At 36.9% G+C, this 16,255-nt stretch overlaps 1 protein-coding gene across 2 annotated transcripts; it reads left to right on the top strand.

Annotated features, from left to right (window-relative positions):
* The first annotated feature begins 9 nt into the window (after positions 1-9).
* Positions 10-15,987, top strand: sclt1 (sodium channel and clathrin linker 1). Of its 2 annotated transcripts, none has more exons than XM_079858652.1 (22): positions 10-53; positions 613-654; positions 742-809; positions 1,264-1,316; positions 3,511-3,583; positions 3,848-3,903; positions 5,245-5,374; positions 6,960-7,082; positions 7,506-7,571; positions 8,475-8,545; positions 8,812-8,902; positions 8,978-9,069; positions 9,918-10,095; positions 10,194-10,292; positions 11,569-11,640; positions 11,731-11,805; positions 12,500-12,645; positions 12,728-12,920; positions 14,183-14,379; positions 14,705-14,783; positions 14,895-14,990; positions 15,444-15,987. In XM_079858652.1, the coding sequence occupies exons 2-22, from the start codon at positions 621-623 to the stop codon at positions 15,504-15,506; spliced, it is 2,055 nt and encodes a 684-aa protein (XP_079714778.1). In that variant the 5' UTR covers positions 10-53; positions 613-620; the 3' UTR covers positions 15,507-15,987. The 2 variants fall into 2 exon arrangements, with proteins under 2 accessions (XP_079714778.1, XP_079714779.1); XM_079858653.1 differs by having other exon boundaries at positions 35-502.
* Positions 15,988-16,255: the final 268 nt, after the last annotated feature.

The following is a 16,255-nucleotide window of genomic DNA, read 5'->3' on the forward strand; positions in this document are numbered from 1 at the left end:
TGAATCTGATTGGCTGGTGGGCTCTTTAAACTACAAGGCGGAAGGATTTGCAGGTACCTATAATAACTATTACCTCGAGGTCTTCTAATCTTATATTTATTTACGGTTTACTGCTATTTCATAATACGTCATATTACGCGACGAAAAAGAATAAACATTTATAATTCACTCAAGGTTTTTATAAGTATCCAGCCCATTGATTATGAATGTTGAAACATGTGTAGCCGTTAGCCCGCTAGTTAGCCAGTGTAAATCTCCACCTGGATACCAATGATGCTTAAAACTGTTGCTGAGATTACACGCCAGATTCGCTTCTTTTTCACTCGCTTAATCTATTGAAGAACGTATACCTTCGTAATAAGCTAGTTTAATAATGCACGTTTACTCAGTTAAACTTAAATTATTATATAGAGTCAGTTAATACAATGATAAACTAATATTCCTGCACAAAGACAGTCTCCAGGGATCACTTGTGCTGGCTGTGTGTGAACTGACTGCTTCAGTAAGGGAAATCATTCCCCTTTGCACACATACTAAATGTTATAATAGTTGTTGTTGATGCATATTTAGAAGGCATTTGCTTTGACCTAACAGAGTTTATTGCTGTTGCAGACGCAACAATGACAACAGAAGTCGAATTTCTACGAGATCAAGGTGAAACACGCTAGATGTCATAAATAATAGTGTGCAGATACACATACATATTCATCATCACTTGAACTTTGTTTTGTGTCTTATCAGTGAATCGTTTAAACTCCGTCCTCGGTCGATATCAGGATGAATTTCCTCCTCCCTCCTCAGTGTCACAGGTTAGTTTTATGATTAGATGGCAATTTTATTGTTTATTGCTTTATTTGCTGAATCTGTAGATCATCTCTTGCATTAATAACATAATGTTCTTATGGTGCACAGTGAATGTATTAAGTATTAAAGGAAGTGTTCACAGCTAAAATAAAAAAATCTGTTATCACCCCTCATGTTGTTCTAAATCTGTATGCCTTATTTTCTCCTGTGTAACAAAAAAGGCATGTGAAGTGTAACAGCTTTATTCAATATTCACTGTTATTGTTGGCTTTTACATACAATGAAAGTGAATGGCTTCCAAACAGGTTTGGAACAACATGACAGTACTTTCATTTTGACAGCTAACTCCGAGTGATGTGGGGGAAAACAAAACAATTCCTAATTATAATAAAGGCTTTAAGCACTGGGGATGTTGTATATAGATGCTTAATAAAATTGTCCTTTTTTTTTTTTTTTTAGGCAGATGATGTGGTGGTCATGGAATCTGCAGCTCCTTGGCTTTCAGACAGAGGGTAAGTCCCTATGGCCAGTTACTAACCTACAAAACCTGTCTCTGTCTTAAGTCATCTACTATTTTAACCATGCAACCAGGGTTTGAAATTAACACCAGCCAACCCGCCAAATGCGGGTAAAAAATCAACTGTGGCGGGTAACACTGTCAAATCACTAGCCAAATTACTTATTATGTTTACTCACTTTGCTGAGGAAGTTAGTGTTAGCCAAATCTGTGCAGATTTAGTGCAAATACTCATCTTGTGAGTCAAGAATCTGCGAATCTGCGCATATCAGGTTTACTTAAACATACTGTACACCAGGGATGGAAATGAACTTTTTTGTCTACCGGACACTGTGGCTGGTGGATTTCAAAATCTACCAGCCACTCAATGTTTTTACCAGCCACTTTCTTGTTTTTAACCGACAATGTGTAACTGCATGTGAAAATTAATACTACAAGATCTACAATACTTAAGCAGTTTATTTAATCTCAAGTCTCAATGAAATACTGACATTTTCTCTTTCTCTCTTATACACTCTTCCTCTCTTATATATATTTCTCTTTTTTACCTGGATGTGGCATTTGGATGATTCGTGGTCTTTTATGGCTTCCAGTTTTAGGTTTTTAGTCCCAACAATGAAACTATTAGGCCCTGTTTACACGAGAACGCTCGCGGGTGAAAACGTAAAAATATTTTATCAGATGTGCCTTTCGTTTAGACGGCGACGGCGTTTTTGGGGCTTAAAAACGCAAAAAAGTGAAACCACCCTCCAGAGTGGAAATCTTAAAAACGCTCCACCGTCGCATTGGTGCGTTCACACCGGACGCGAATAGCGCGTCAGGCGTGAGTGATTTCAATGTTAAGTCAATGCAAAGATGTTTTCTCTGCAGACCTCTTAACGCCTGCGATGTAACGCCACATTTTTTTTGAAGGTGTGCCTCCTCTAAAAGTGTCCGCCGTCCGTGTGAAACAGTATGCTATCTTTATTTACCCGCCACGGTGGCCGGTAGGTGAAGCGAGTTTACCCGCTACAACACAAAATCACCCGCATTTGGCTGGTGGCGGGTGCTAATTTCCATCCCTGCTGTACACGTCACTATGCAACAAATAATGGCGCGCTTGTTCATTTGCATTGAAGCAATAGTTAAGATTAAAAAGCATTTGGTTAACAGAAAAGACATTGTTATTTTCCAACATCCTAATTTTTTTTTTAATGTTCTTTAATGTTTAATGTTTAATGTTCTATTGATCTGTCCACCTAAAATACATTTTTGGTGATTAGGATGAAAGAGGAAGGGAGGAGATGGCTGGATGGCAGGTTTTTGTTTGAATAAGAAATGAATGTATGAAATCCAAATTTTATAATATATATATATATATATAATATTATAAACTGTGACGTAGTTAATCTGGTTTATTCATTTTCTTTTATTCTTTTTTGGCTAGTAGAAGTTCTGAATGTCTGGTAAACGTAAAAATTTAGTAGTCAAATTGGCCGGTGAGTTAAAAAGTTAATTTCAAACCCTGCATGCAACCATCATTTATTAACAAAAAAAAATAAAAAATTAATGAACACCATACTACTGAAAATAATCTCGTATTGAAAGGTTGGCTGAAATTTCGATGAAATATAAAGATAAGTTTGCTAAGGCATAAGTGTGCACATGTTGTTGTAAATGTGCTGTTTCATTTTCTCATCTTTTACCTTCTTTTATTGTGGTGGCAGCTTTTACAAAGACAAGCACCATTCCAATTTCCTTTAGAAAATTACATAACATTTAGTATTTATGTTTTCATTTAATATGCAATTTTAAAAGGATATTATTTATATATCTTACAAGTTTGATTAAACCATCAAAATACGACGCAGTTATTTTATATAATTGTTTCATTGCATTATCACAAATTGAATCACAAACAATTGACTCCAAGCACAACTACATTATACGCTTTCAATATCTTTAAAAAATGTTTAATAATTTTTGACATCACTTTTGCCCACCACTGCGCATGTATATGTATGCACTATGTTTCTATAAAGTCAAGCTTTGTTTATAGTGTAATTTTAATATAGTATAATTTTAAATGTAAAATTATTATCTATACATAGTACTCTCATGTAATCCAGTACCATGGAACTCTAAATGTTAATAGCCTATAATCTTAATTGCATAATGATGTTGTGTATGACCTGGGTGTGTGTTTTCAGTCTAATGGCTCCTCTAATAGAAGAATATGACAGACACATACAACAGATGGAGATGCAGCTCAAGTTCTATCAGGTACACTTGAAGACTTACACTATACTACCCTACGCAAACGCTCACACCACACGAATGCTTGCTTTACAGTGAGGTTTTACAACTGTCAGGGCTTGATGGGGCTGAATTAATGCTGTCAGCTATAAATTGCATTTTAAACCCAAATCAAGTGAATTTGTCTTATAATAAGTTTGCGATTTAAGAGTACACTTTCTCTCAAACTCTCTCAATCACCCTCCTCCCACCACTCACGCACACACTTGTTTCTCCCTGTCAAACACTCAGAGGCAGATGACAGACGTCAAAGCAAGCCTGGAGCAGGTGGTTAAAGAAAATGAGCGGTAAGAGCTGCTGCAAATGGATCTCCTGCTGATTTCTCCACCCTGACACTGGTTTATTACCGGAGTCAGTCAGTGCTAACAGCTTCTCCTGTGCAAGATGAGGTGGTTCTGGTAATCACTGGACACCCTTTACGTAAATTCACTTTATTGTTGGGAGAAAGTTTGTGAGTTTTGCGGTAATTCTCAATCTAGAAAACTTTTGATAACACTTTTCAATAAGGTTCATTAGTTACCATTATTTAATGTATGAAATAACAATGAACAATACATTTGTTACAGAATTTAGTCATCTTTGTTAATGTTAGTTCATAAAAATACAGCTGTCATTGTTTGTTCATGTTAGTTCACAGTGCATTAAGTAATGTTAACAATGTATTAGTAAATGAGGAAATTAATATTTACTAAGATTAATAAATGCTGTAAAAGTATTGTTCATTCTTAGTTCGTGGAATTCAACTAAGGTTGTTACTAATGAACCTTATTGTAAAGTGTTACCAAACTGAGGGTACAATTACACAAAAGCAATGTACTAAAAATGTAAGTTTTTTTATTTTATTTTATTTTTTTAGTTTGGCGCACAGATAACAACGTTGTCAAAAAAAGATTCCCGTTCACACAAATCTGCGAAAACTACTAAAATCGCTGTATTATGCATGCCAGGCCAGTAGTTGGCGCTGTCACTTTGTAAAGAAACTGTACGTGCATGGCTTCTACAGAGTGGTGAATACAAACAATCAAGATGGCATCCATATGACCTCTGTTTTCACATTCACTTTTTTTTTTGTAATTTACGTAATTTTAAGTTTGCGTTTTCAGGCCCCCAAACCGACGTTGTGGTGTAAATGAATGGCCAAAATGCTTAAGTTTTCTGTTTTTAATTGAAAATGGTGTTGTGTAAACCACCGAATTGTCAGTTTAAAGTAAAATCACAATTTAAGCAATGAAACGTAACAGGGGCATCAATATTTGCATGTAAAAAAAAAACTACAATTAAATCTACAATGGAATATAATTGTTGTTTCATGATATTCACGTGTGTGTGTGAGTGTGTATGTGTACCCTCACTTTCTCCTGCGGCACTTCTCACATGTTGCCCCCAAGGAGCATGATTTCAACCGAGGGAGGACACTCAAACACCCCACCTCCCTGGACTCCCGACATGTTTTTTTCCCCATATCAAGCACTGATTAAATATACTACTGCTAATCAATTACTAGGGACTTTAGGGATGCAAGTCAGCTAATATTTTAGAACAAATTAAAGCATGTCTGCAGATAATTCCTAAGGGTTTATGAAGGTTGACCTTTTGCATTAACTATGTATATTAATGTTTATTTGCAGGCTTCATGCAGAGCAGAGAACATCCATTGAAAAGCAGCTCCAGTCTCTGTCCGCTGGAACAGAAGGAGTCACGGCAGATGATGCAATCGCCATCAGCAATCTGGAGGAGCAGGTCAAGTGTGTCGTGGAGGTGAGTATCCAGACCTGCTGCATAACCCCCTCTAAACTCCCACAAGTCAGTCTGTGCAGCTACAAACCCACAGGCACTTTCCTGGCCCTGTATTCCGGCGGTGCGATGGGTGATCTGGGGTTATTCTGGCTTTAAAGCTTCGTTCTTAGTTAATATATGATACGACAGCGCAAGTCGTGTTGTTCTGAGGGAATGGGTTTTAATCAGCATGGAGTACGCTTCAGATGCTCCCGAGGATTACATATCAACACTTGACATTACGGAGTAATGAGATATTAGTGCGTCACTCATCAAGCGTCCCACTTTCAGCTCGACATTGCACATCTTTGCCCTCCTTTAGGGAGCAGTTCACCAGAACATCATGTTGCAAATCACATCTAAACCTCTCTAGAGAACGTGTCAAGTCAAGCCTCAAGTGACTTATTTTTGAGTTTGTGGACTTTCCACTTTTTTCCAAAACATATTCACAGATCTAATTTCTTAATTAACTGTCAGAGAATGAAATAATTAGCCATAAATTAAACATCCAGTGAGACATTTTTATGCCTCATCATAGAGATATACAGCACAGGTTAAGAGGTTAACTGAATTGATTATATATATATACATACCGGTATATATATATATATATATATATATAATTATTATTATTATTATTATTTTTGTGTTATAGATTGTGTGTTTAACATATTCACATTGATTTTGCCAATGCGATATTGTGAATATTGAATGAACGATAGTTTTCCACTCCTTGTCTTGCACAGAATGTGATCATTATAAAATATTTTAATAGTAACTCTGGTTTAATCTTCATTAGCAAAAAAGGGTGATAGATCTGGGAATATGATTATTCATGCAAATCAGTTTTACGAACTGTCCATTTTAATGAATCAGGTTTGAAGCCAGCAATTTATTTGCATTAAAATTTCGGAGTATTCATAGACATTTTACATTTCATCTTTTTTTTTTAATAAGTCAGTTTGTGTCAATGTAATTTAAAAGCATACTGAGTCATAGCCAATACTTTAAAAAACAATAATTGCTAGTGATTAACAAATCTCTTGCATTTAGCACAAGTAAATATTCACAGCAAAAATATTATTGTTACAACAATTACTGTAATTAAATTGTGTTTATGAGAGCTATATTTTTTTTTTTGCTCCGGAAGTTACAGAAACACTGTTCAACCTTAATGTGCCTGGTTAATGTGCCACCTTTCAAAACGACTAATTCTTTTCTTTCTTTTTTTTCTGCTGACAAAATAGTGCAAAAATATCTTTCCAAGAAATTTCAGTAGACAAGAAAATATGAGCTGTGGAAAATTACAAGTGATCTAGAAGCTTTATACAGCTTTTTACAGCGGATGCCATTGAAAACACGGCAAGTCTATCCCTCACAGCTTCGCTTTCATACCTGTCATGGTCTATAAGTCCATGCTACACTAACCATATATCCATTCAGTTCAATTAACATTGCTTCTGTACTCTACATTAATATCACCTCAAACCTCAAAGATATTCAGAGAGTTTAGTCATGAAAGGCCACAAGAATGTTTAACTTCAGTGTGTTCTGTGTGTGTCTTTAGGAGAAAGAACGGGCTCTTCAGATGTGGCAGACCGCTTCGCAGGAGTTGGATCGTCTTCAGACCCAGTACCAGAGCTCCATGAGTGATGGACAAATACATGCGGTTGAACGGCAGCACATGCAGGTAGCCATTCGTGTTTACAGATTCAACCCATTTGAGTTCAGTCTATAATGCAGGTTTGGTTTCAAACTTGACAGGTTTAGCACATATTTGGTGTACAGGCAGCTTTATCTAAATCTCTTTTTTCAATAAACATTTTAAAAAAAAATATCTTTTTTCTAGAATATGTAATATGACTATTGAGCACTAGAGGGCAGTGTTTAACTACATGCAGGCACAGTTAACAGAACAAACAGACCCCCAGCACTTTCATATAAACCAGAAGGCATGCCGAGACGGATTATATGAATATATGAATTCAATATTAGCTGTTGGCTGTAAAATATTGGCTTAATTATGGCTTGAAACTTCTTATTATAATACACATTACTTAATTATTGAAATACTTTGTCTGTGCTCTTACTGATGATCACTGTGCTGTTTTAGAATCAGCTGGCACAGATGCAACATCATGCACAGAAGATCCAGCTGGCCAATCAGAAGCTGGAATCGGTAAGACTGCCTCTTTCAATATGTAAACGGTACTGGTTAAAATCTAAATCTACTGTATTTTCTTTCCACAGTTAATTTCTTGGTCTATTGTGCATGTTTCTTCCTAATGAAATAATCTTTCACAATGTAATGTAAAAGTTTCTGCGCCTTTGAAAGAACTTTCTAAAACGTGCTTGTCTCTCATATGACTTTGCAGCCTCTTTGTTCTCACATAATAAAATCATTGCATTTTACATGTTCATTTAGCAAAGGTTGAATCCAAAGCAATTTACAAATGAGGAATACAATAAGCAAATACATTGCGATATTTCAAGTGCATTTATGTATTTATTTGGTTGGTAAACCCCTATTTGTGATAATAGCCAAGTGATTGTACATTATCAGTACCAATCAGACCCAGATGGATAAAATCAATCCCCTTTTTACATAATTTTCCACTAAAAATGTATTTTTACCGGGAAAATGTTTGGGTATATCATTATATGGAAGGGTTTTATTAGTGCTGTTCGAGGGCTCTGTGTTCAGTCAGTTGTTATGCAATGGATTTAAAGGCATAATCCTTGCTCTGTCTTAATCACACAAACACACACACACACATTTTCTCACACCAGTCAGAACGGCACCTGTTTGAGTGCTGTGCATTGTTCAGCCTTGTGTGTGTGTGTGTGTGTGTGTGTGTGTGTGTGTGTGTGTATGCGTGTAGTGGTTGTGAAGGGAAACACTACTCTATTCCTGAATATTTAATGAGCAGTGTAGCTCGCGCACACCCAACTTTTTCACACCCATCCCATCTCTAAACAGCCTCTATCCTCTCCTCCGTTCTTCATCCTTGTGTATTTCTTTGAAGTGTGTGTGTTTGGCGTTATGCCCGGCCGGCGTTCATGTCTGTCCTGTCACACTCAGACCAATCAGCAGTTCCTTAAGACGGTGGCGGAACAGAGCAGTGAGCTGGAGGAGTTACGCAGCCAACTCAGGTAGCGTTTCCAGATGGCCAACTCTTTATGACTTAACCTTCACTGTTTTGGAGATTTGAATTTTGAAAGATTGAATTTTTATTTTTTACTGTTCTACTTTAAATCTTACTGATTTTAAAAGATTGTAGTGCATTTTCGATCCCATTCCCTCTGTCTTCTCACTACTATGCTATCAATAAAAAGTAGTAAAAAGGTCAAATTTATTTAGAAAGTACAACAAAAAAAATCACATTTATGTATGTCTGTGTTTCTGTATGATGTTTCAGGCAAGCTAAACTGGAGCAGAGATCTGCCGCGACTAAAGTGGAGGAGATGACCAGACTCCTGCAGAATGTGCAGGATCAGATGCAGAGGAGGGTGAGAGATGTGGCTATAATTGTCTCATCACCCTTCTGTGTGTTTTCTAATAATGTTGTGTGTGTGTGTGTGCAGGAAGAGGACGCAGCAGAAGCTCACGGTAGAGAGGAAGCTTCTGACCGGAGACTACAGCAACTACAAGCAGCACTGAACCAGCTAGAGGCCAGGTGAAGTCTAGCAATTATGGTTTCAGTGCGACTGCTAGATTGAAAGCTGTGTTGATGAAGAAACTGTGATAGAAGTTAGATGTTGTATGTATTGTGCACTGGTGTTCAAAACAATGTTATATTTATGTATTTTATATGCACCATTAAATAAATCAAAAGAGATGTTAAAAGACTTATTTATTAAAAAAAATGTATAATGTTACAAATGATTTCAATTTCACATAAAATCTGTTAAAATTTTAAGCAATACAACTCTTTTCAGCGTTGTTGATAATAAAAAATTACTGAATGATCATTTGACACTGAAGACTGGAGTAATGATGCTGAAAAATCAGCTTTTGCCATCACAGGAATAAATTACATTTTAAAATGTTTAAATAGAAAAGTTGGTTTGAATTGTAATAATATTTCACAATATTACTGTTTTACTGCATTTAAACATGTGATGTTTGCCTGGTCACACCATCCAAAATGACTAATGGACATGAGAATATGAAATATTAACCCTAAGAATTTGAGTAAATCTGAGTAAAATGTTTGATATATATATATATATATATATATATATATATATATATATATATATATATATATATATATATATATATATATATATATAACATAATATAAATATATATAGAGAGAGAGAGAGAGAGAAATCTTAAAAATGGGCCCAGCCTCCAAAGATAGGAAAAAAAGTGCATTTCAGAATGGATGGTAGAAGAAGAGTCTTTTATATTACCCTTTTTTATGTTACCAAATTAAAGGAGGACTTTGTATATATTGTTTCCTTTTAATATCTTGTTGGAAAATATGGATGTTCTTTTATTTATGTATTTGTTTTCCAGACTCAAAGCTGCGACACAGGATTCTGAGTCAGTGCGCAGGAAGCAGACGGAGTGGGAGCGGCAAGTGGGAGAACTGCAGGGTCGCTGCGCCTCACTGGAAGAGGAGAAATTTGAAGCCCTCAGTCGCCTCCGCAACTCCATCCAGCTGGCTGAGGAGGCCTCGCTTCAGAGAGAACAGGTCACGCTCCAAATACACCGCACGGGCCCAGTACATGCTCTCTTCTATATCTTCCTGACTTCAAATACTCAAAAATAATTGTGTGTATGTTACTGTAGGCTCAGCTGAGGGAGAAACAGAGAGCAGAAGAGCTGGAGAAGATGAAAGACGCCATGAAGCAGCTGATCCAGGATGCTGCCCTGCGCACCAGGAAAGAGGTGATCACAGCCAGGGTTCTTGAACTCAGCAAAGGGAGACAAAAGAATAAGCTGGAGGCTTCAAGTCTAATCTAATTCTGATTAGGCCTAATGAGCCTATTAGACAATATTTCAGGCATCATGAGGGGCTTTTGCACCAGGTAGTTCTAGGAACTAGCCACCAGCGCGGTTCCCCAAGAACTACATTTACCCCTAGGGCCGTTTTCCAGATTGCATTCGCACGGCCAGTGACGTAAGCCGGCCGACAGAGACTTCGTCAACAACAACAACTGCAGGATGGATGATACTGTGATCGGAGCTGTGTTTTTGTTGTGTCGTGGGTTTCGTGATGACGGAGATGGAATGTAAATAAGTTATGCGATTGAATGGGATAAGAGACGAAATCTCATACGACAACTTGCAGTGCTAAGAACCCACCGCCGCAGACAAAGGTGACGGGTAAATCTATCACTGTTTGTGGAGTAAGTATATGTAAACTTTGTGTTTACATGCTGGTGTTTCGTATGGCATGCGTTCAGCCAATCACCATACACTTACGTCACTAGTAGTTCCTATTGTGCTGGGTTAGACCCTACTCTAAAGTACGAGCAAATTTAGTACCCCCAAAAGGCGTTCCTATAACTAAAATTGTTCCCAGTGAGGTGCGAACATGCCAAAAAAGCGTGTATTCTGCCAGCAGTTATAGGAACTATGAGAACGTTCCTCCAGTGCGAAAGCCCCTATGGTTCTTTGTCAGAGTAGCCTCGAGGGAACGATGTATGCTTCGTTTAGGATTCTTAAACATTTTGGTCAGGCCTTTTGTCTCCCTTTACATCAATGAATTTACTTGCATTGCCCTCTGAGATTTTTCAATAATTCACAACACATTTGCATGTTTGGGTTTCTTTGAATTTGGTTAATGGTCTCATGACATGCAGGTAAACAATAAATATATTTTTACTAAATATACTTAATATTTTAAGTAAAGTGTTTATCTTAGATTTTTTGTTTTAGAAATGATTTAGATCTGTAGCAAGTCTCTTTAAGCCTAGTCTGATTCAACGCTACAGTTTAAACTAAAGGCAACCGTACGGCTGCAAACCCTCTAGATCTCTACAGCCAAAAATAGCCTAACTGTTTGCACTGACAGAGCATGGTTATGGCACAGTGAAGTCAGTGTCATTCTAGTTTCTAATTCTAGTGTTTTGACATCCAGCTAATCTGTGATCACAAAGCATATATTATTTCCATCTTTGAGTGTGGCTTATAGTTTTCTGTTCTTTTCCTCTTTTATTAGGTTGAGAGTGTTCGTAAGCAGTGTAACGTTCAGATTCATCGCATGGCTGAGGAGCTGTCTGCCCTGCAACTGGTGACACATTCATCATCAGCATATGTACAGATGTGGACTGCAGCAACTGTTGCTAATGTACATTAACATATTTCCTATGGTTGTGTGTAGGAATGTGCCGATAAAGAGACACTGATTGAAAGAGCCCATCGGGAGAGAAAAGCTGTGGAAGAGGAGCTGGAAAAGGTTTTTACTCATACATAATTAATTGCAGTCAGGCTGGATGTTGCTGTGATATTATCATAGGTAAGGGGTGTTATAAGGCATGAAGTGACACAAAGTGCAAAACCTTAGGGGTATGTAGTAAAAACACGTTATCATGCACTGCCTGGAGTGGCTTATTAACTTTTATAAATATTTAACATAAAATGTAATATAAGACACAAATGATCTGTAAAAATGTATTATTTTTATATTTGGATGGATGGATGGATGGATGGATGGATGGATGGATGGATGGATGGATGGATAGATGGATAGATAGATAGATTTAGCAAGGATGCTTTAAATTGATAAAGTAACTGTAAAGATATTTTGAGTTACGAAAACTTATTTTAAATAAATGCTTTTTTCTATTGATCAAAGAATCCTGAAAAAACTATCATGGTGTCCACAAAAGTATGAAGCAGAACTGTTTTTATTTCTGAAGGATCAGTGACACTGAAGAATAAAGTACTGGTAATGATGCTGAAAATCTCAGCTTTGCTATTACAGGAATAAATTACATATTAAAATATATTCAAATAGAACACTGTTATTTAAAATTGTAATATTTTTTTCACATTTTTACTGTTAGTATTGTATTTTTGATATAAAAGTGCAGCTTTGGTGAGCATAGGAGACAAAAAACATTAATCAAACAAATGTGTGTGTGTTGTAGGTCTATAAAGAGGGCCGAGTTGGAGAGCCTGAGATGAGGAAGATGGAGGCTCTCCATCAGAGATGTTTAAATTCAGAACGACTGAAGGATGAAACACAACTCACACTCAACAGCACGAAGAACAAGATGAAGAAGATGGAGATGGAGTGAGAACACACACACGCTCATGAAGTAGACTGAGAGTAAATCTAAGGTTGGTCCATAATAGTTTCCTGTGGGCTTGTGCAGGTTTTCAGAGGAGCTGTCGCGCTGTCAGGAGGAGGTGCGGAGACTGCAGTCAGCGCTGTCGAGCTCGAGAGAAGAGAGCACAGCCATCAGTGAAGAGAGACTCACACTGCAGCAAGACAACCAGCAGCTGCACAGAGACATGGAAGCGCTCCGCAAAGAGTGTGCACTGGCTCAGAGACGTGCCAAACAACAGGTCACACAAAGATGGGATCAAATCATTTACTCACCTTCATGTCATTTCAAACCTGTTTTGACCTTTTCTTCTGTGGAGACGCATCGATTATGAACTACAGTATTCAACATTTGAAGTGGATCAAATTTGTTCTAAGACAAGAACGAGTATTGTTCAAAAGTCATGTGTAACTTTGAAAGTTTTTGATCCACTTCAAATGTTGACTACTGTAGTACTTTACTTGTGTTTGTGTGATCTTTTATAAAAAAAAATTGTCCACATTGGTTTTGGACCCCATCGACTTTGTATGAACAAAAACAGTTCAGAAACGTTCTTTTAAATGTGTTTGTTTTTCCGCAGAAGAAAAGTACATTTTGGGTGAACTACCGGTATACATTTTTTTTAAGGAATGTGTTATAGAATATATATATGTATTTTTTTATATTGATGTCACAACCATGAGCACATTAGCATATATCCACCCACATGACCTGATGAACAACAGTGTGAATTACATTGATATGCTGATGTTAACCAATCATACCAGACATTTAAATAAAATCTGTAAAATTTTAGTTCACCAAAAATTTAAATTGTCATCTTTCACTCATCCTCATGTTGTTCCATAAGAACTTTGTAAAAAAAAATAATCTGTATGAATTTAACAGATTAATGTCTTCTGAAGAGACAAAATCACTTTTCATGATTTAAAATTGGCTTAATTTAGGCTTTTATTCACACATAAACATTGATCAATGTGCATAAAATACATTAAATATGGTAATCAAAATCTCAGATGTTCTTGCTCGATGCTCGAGAACCAATAAGGTTTGTTCTCTCGTGTCACGTGGGTGCGCTTGAGCTTCCGTTTAACATATTTTGACATGGGTTTGTGCTGCTCTTCGTTGACTGCATCTCTCAAAGTCTATTTATTGTGTGTAGTTTGTTAGTTGGTCTTCTCTGCTAAAAAAAATTCCTATATAGCTGTGCCGGTACAAATGGCAAATAAACTTTCAACTCAACTCAACTCATATTTGGTGGAAAGGACTGTCAGTGAAGATCAGAAATCTCTCAGGTTTTAAAAAATATCTTCATTTTTGTAAGAGGAACAAAAGTTTTAGTGGTTTGGAATGACATGAGGTAAATGACGACAGAATTTTCATTTTTGGCTTAACAACTCAAGGCACAAACAGCCTGTTTAAATGTTCAGAGAGACATTATAAATGGGCTAGCAGTAGAAGTATAAATATGGCGTCTTTAACAGGATTCATTTGTGTGTGTAGGTGTCTTCGATGCAGCAGGAGCTGTGTGTGAAGGAGCAGAGTTTGGAGTCCAGACTGAGAGAGATGGAGGAGAGCAGTAAAAACTCCAGCTCCGGTTTGACCAGACTGGTGCTCGCTCAACAGAAAACCATCAGTCGCTACAAAGACGAGGCCAAGAACCTCACACAGGCTTTCCAGCAGAAACTCAGCAGCCTCAGGTGAACGCTCAAACACACCCGAGACAGAAGTGCTGTTTCACTATTACCGTTACTCACATTTAGGGTTTGTGATCTGAACGGAGCACTAAGTATTAAACTTTGGTATATAACTCATCCTACATGGATGCAAATTGTTAATGCTCATCCAACACTCTTGCCATCTTAAAATCTTGCCTTTGGTGAGGGGAAGTTCAGCACAGAATCTTTCTACCATCATATTAAGAAATTAGCTTCCATTTTATAACAGGCTTATTGATCAAATGTAGTGTGAAGTTTATTGAATAAAGCTGGTCAAGGTTCCATGAAATGACTGTGGTCATTACAGGACAGAGCTGAACAGACAGAAACAGCGTGTTCAGGAACTGGAGATCCAGATGGAAGCTGATCATCAGAAGATGCTGGAGGTGTGGACACTACTTGCAGAGTTGTTTCTACCTAGAAAGATGTTGTATACTGCAAGTGTTACGTTTATGTATGGGGTGTGTAATGAGTAACGTCGTCATTTCTGTCTCTAGTATGAGAGGCAGGTTTCAGAGCAGCTGGAGAAAAACACGCGTTTACAGAGGCGTCTTACTCAGGCAGAGCAACGTGCAACAAGTGCTTCACAACAGGTATATGAACCATACTGGATATTTACACACTTCTGTCTGTAGAATGCAACAGTGCCTGCACACGTTTTCCAAAGCTTCTTCCGAAAGGATTTTTCCTTTAGGGATTTAAAAAAGAAGTTTTAAGCATCAGCTACGAGGTGAATCACAACATTACAAACTTTGATTTGAAGCAAAATATTTAAAAAAATGGACAAAAAGACAAGACTGTACTTAACAGCTTTAGTGAGGGGAAAGAACAACAATCCCTTGAAGCATTAAATATAAAAGTATTGAGTTAAAGATTTGATATACCTGGTACTTGCAGGGAGTATGTAATAAAGTGGCCAGTGAATGTATATAGAAACATATTTTATGTCTGTATGTATGCATACTTGCACAACTCAACTGTTGCCCTCTGGAGCTGCTGGACAAAGGGTGCGCAGAACCCACTCTAAACTGATTTTTCTCTTTCAGCTGAGTGTGATGTCACAACGGAGAAAAGCTGCATCCATGATGGATCTTGAGACTTTATCATAGATCAACAGCAACTGTTTTGTCACATCATCATCATCATCCTGCTCAGTTTGTCACTGGACTCTGGCGAGAGCTTTAACTGGCAGGATTCCTCGTGAATGTAACATGTAGGCTTTTGTTTCAAAGATGCCTGATTCAAAGATTTTCTTAAATATTGTTTTTTAAATTACCAGCAAAACAAATGTTTTAAAAAGTGTATATAGATGATTTTATGAACGAACACATATTTGACCTGGTTAGCTTGTTCCATTGTAAGATTTGACCAATAAATGCAATGCTTTATACCACAGAGCTGTTGAATGTTCGCAGCTGTTCTAAGGTGTGTAATTCGTTTTCACTTTAGTTGCAAGCAGGTCTTAACCGCATTAGTTCCATATCACTTTATTATTTATTCAAAGACGAGATTATTTCAAAGACCCTTGCAGCACAAACCTCCAGGGAGGCAATGATTTAAATCAAATGATACACAATGATTTAAAACAAAACCTGCATGTATGTATCCTAATTTTAAAAGTGTGCTTTAATTTCAAAAGTCATTTAAATAAAATCTAGTTCTGTTTTTTTTGGTCAAGCAAAGTAAATATATATATATAAATATATATATTATTTTTTTATCATTTAATTCCTGTTTCCACCAGTTGAGTAAAAAAAAATTATGTAAGTCATTAAGAAACTTTCGAGTTACTATATTAAAATTTAGAAAAAAAAATCAAATCAAACACTTTCAAAAAATTCTCACAGCCACAAATATC

Source organism: Squalius cephalus, assembly GCF_949319135.1.
Source record: "Squalius cephalus genome assembly, chromosome: 2".
Lineage (NCBI taxonomy): Eukaryota > Metazoa > Chordata > Actinopteri > Cypriniformes > Leuciscidae > Squalius > Squalius cephalus.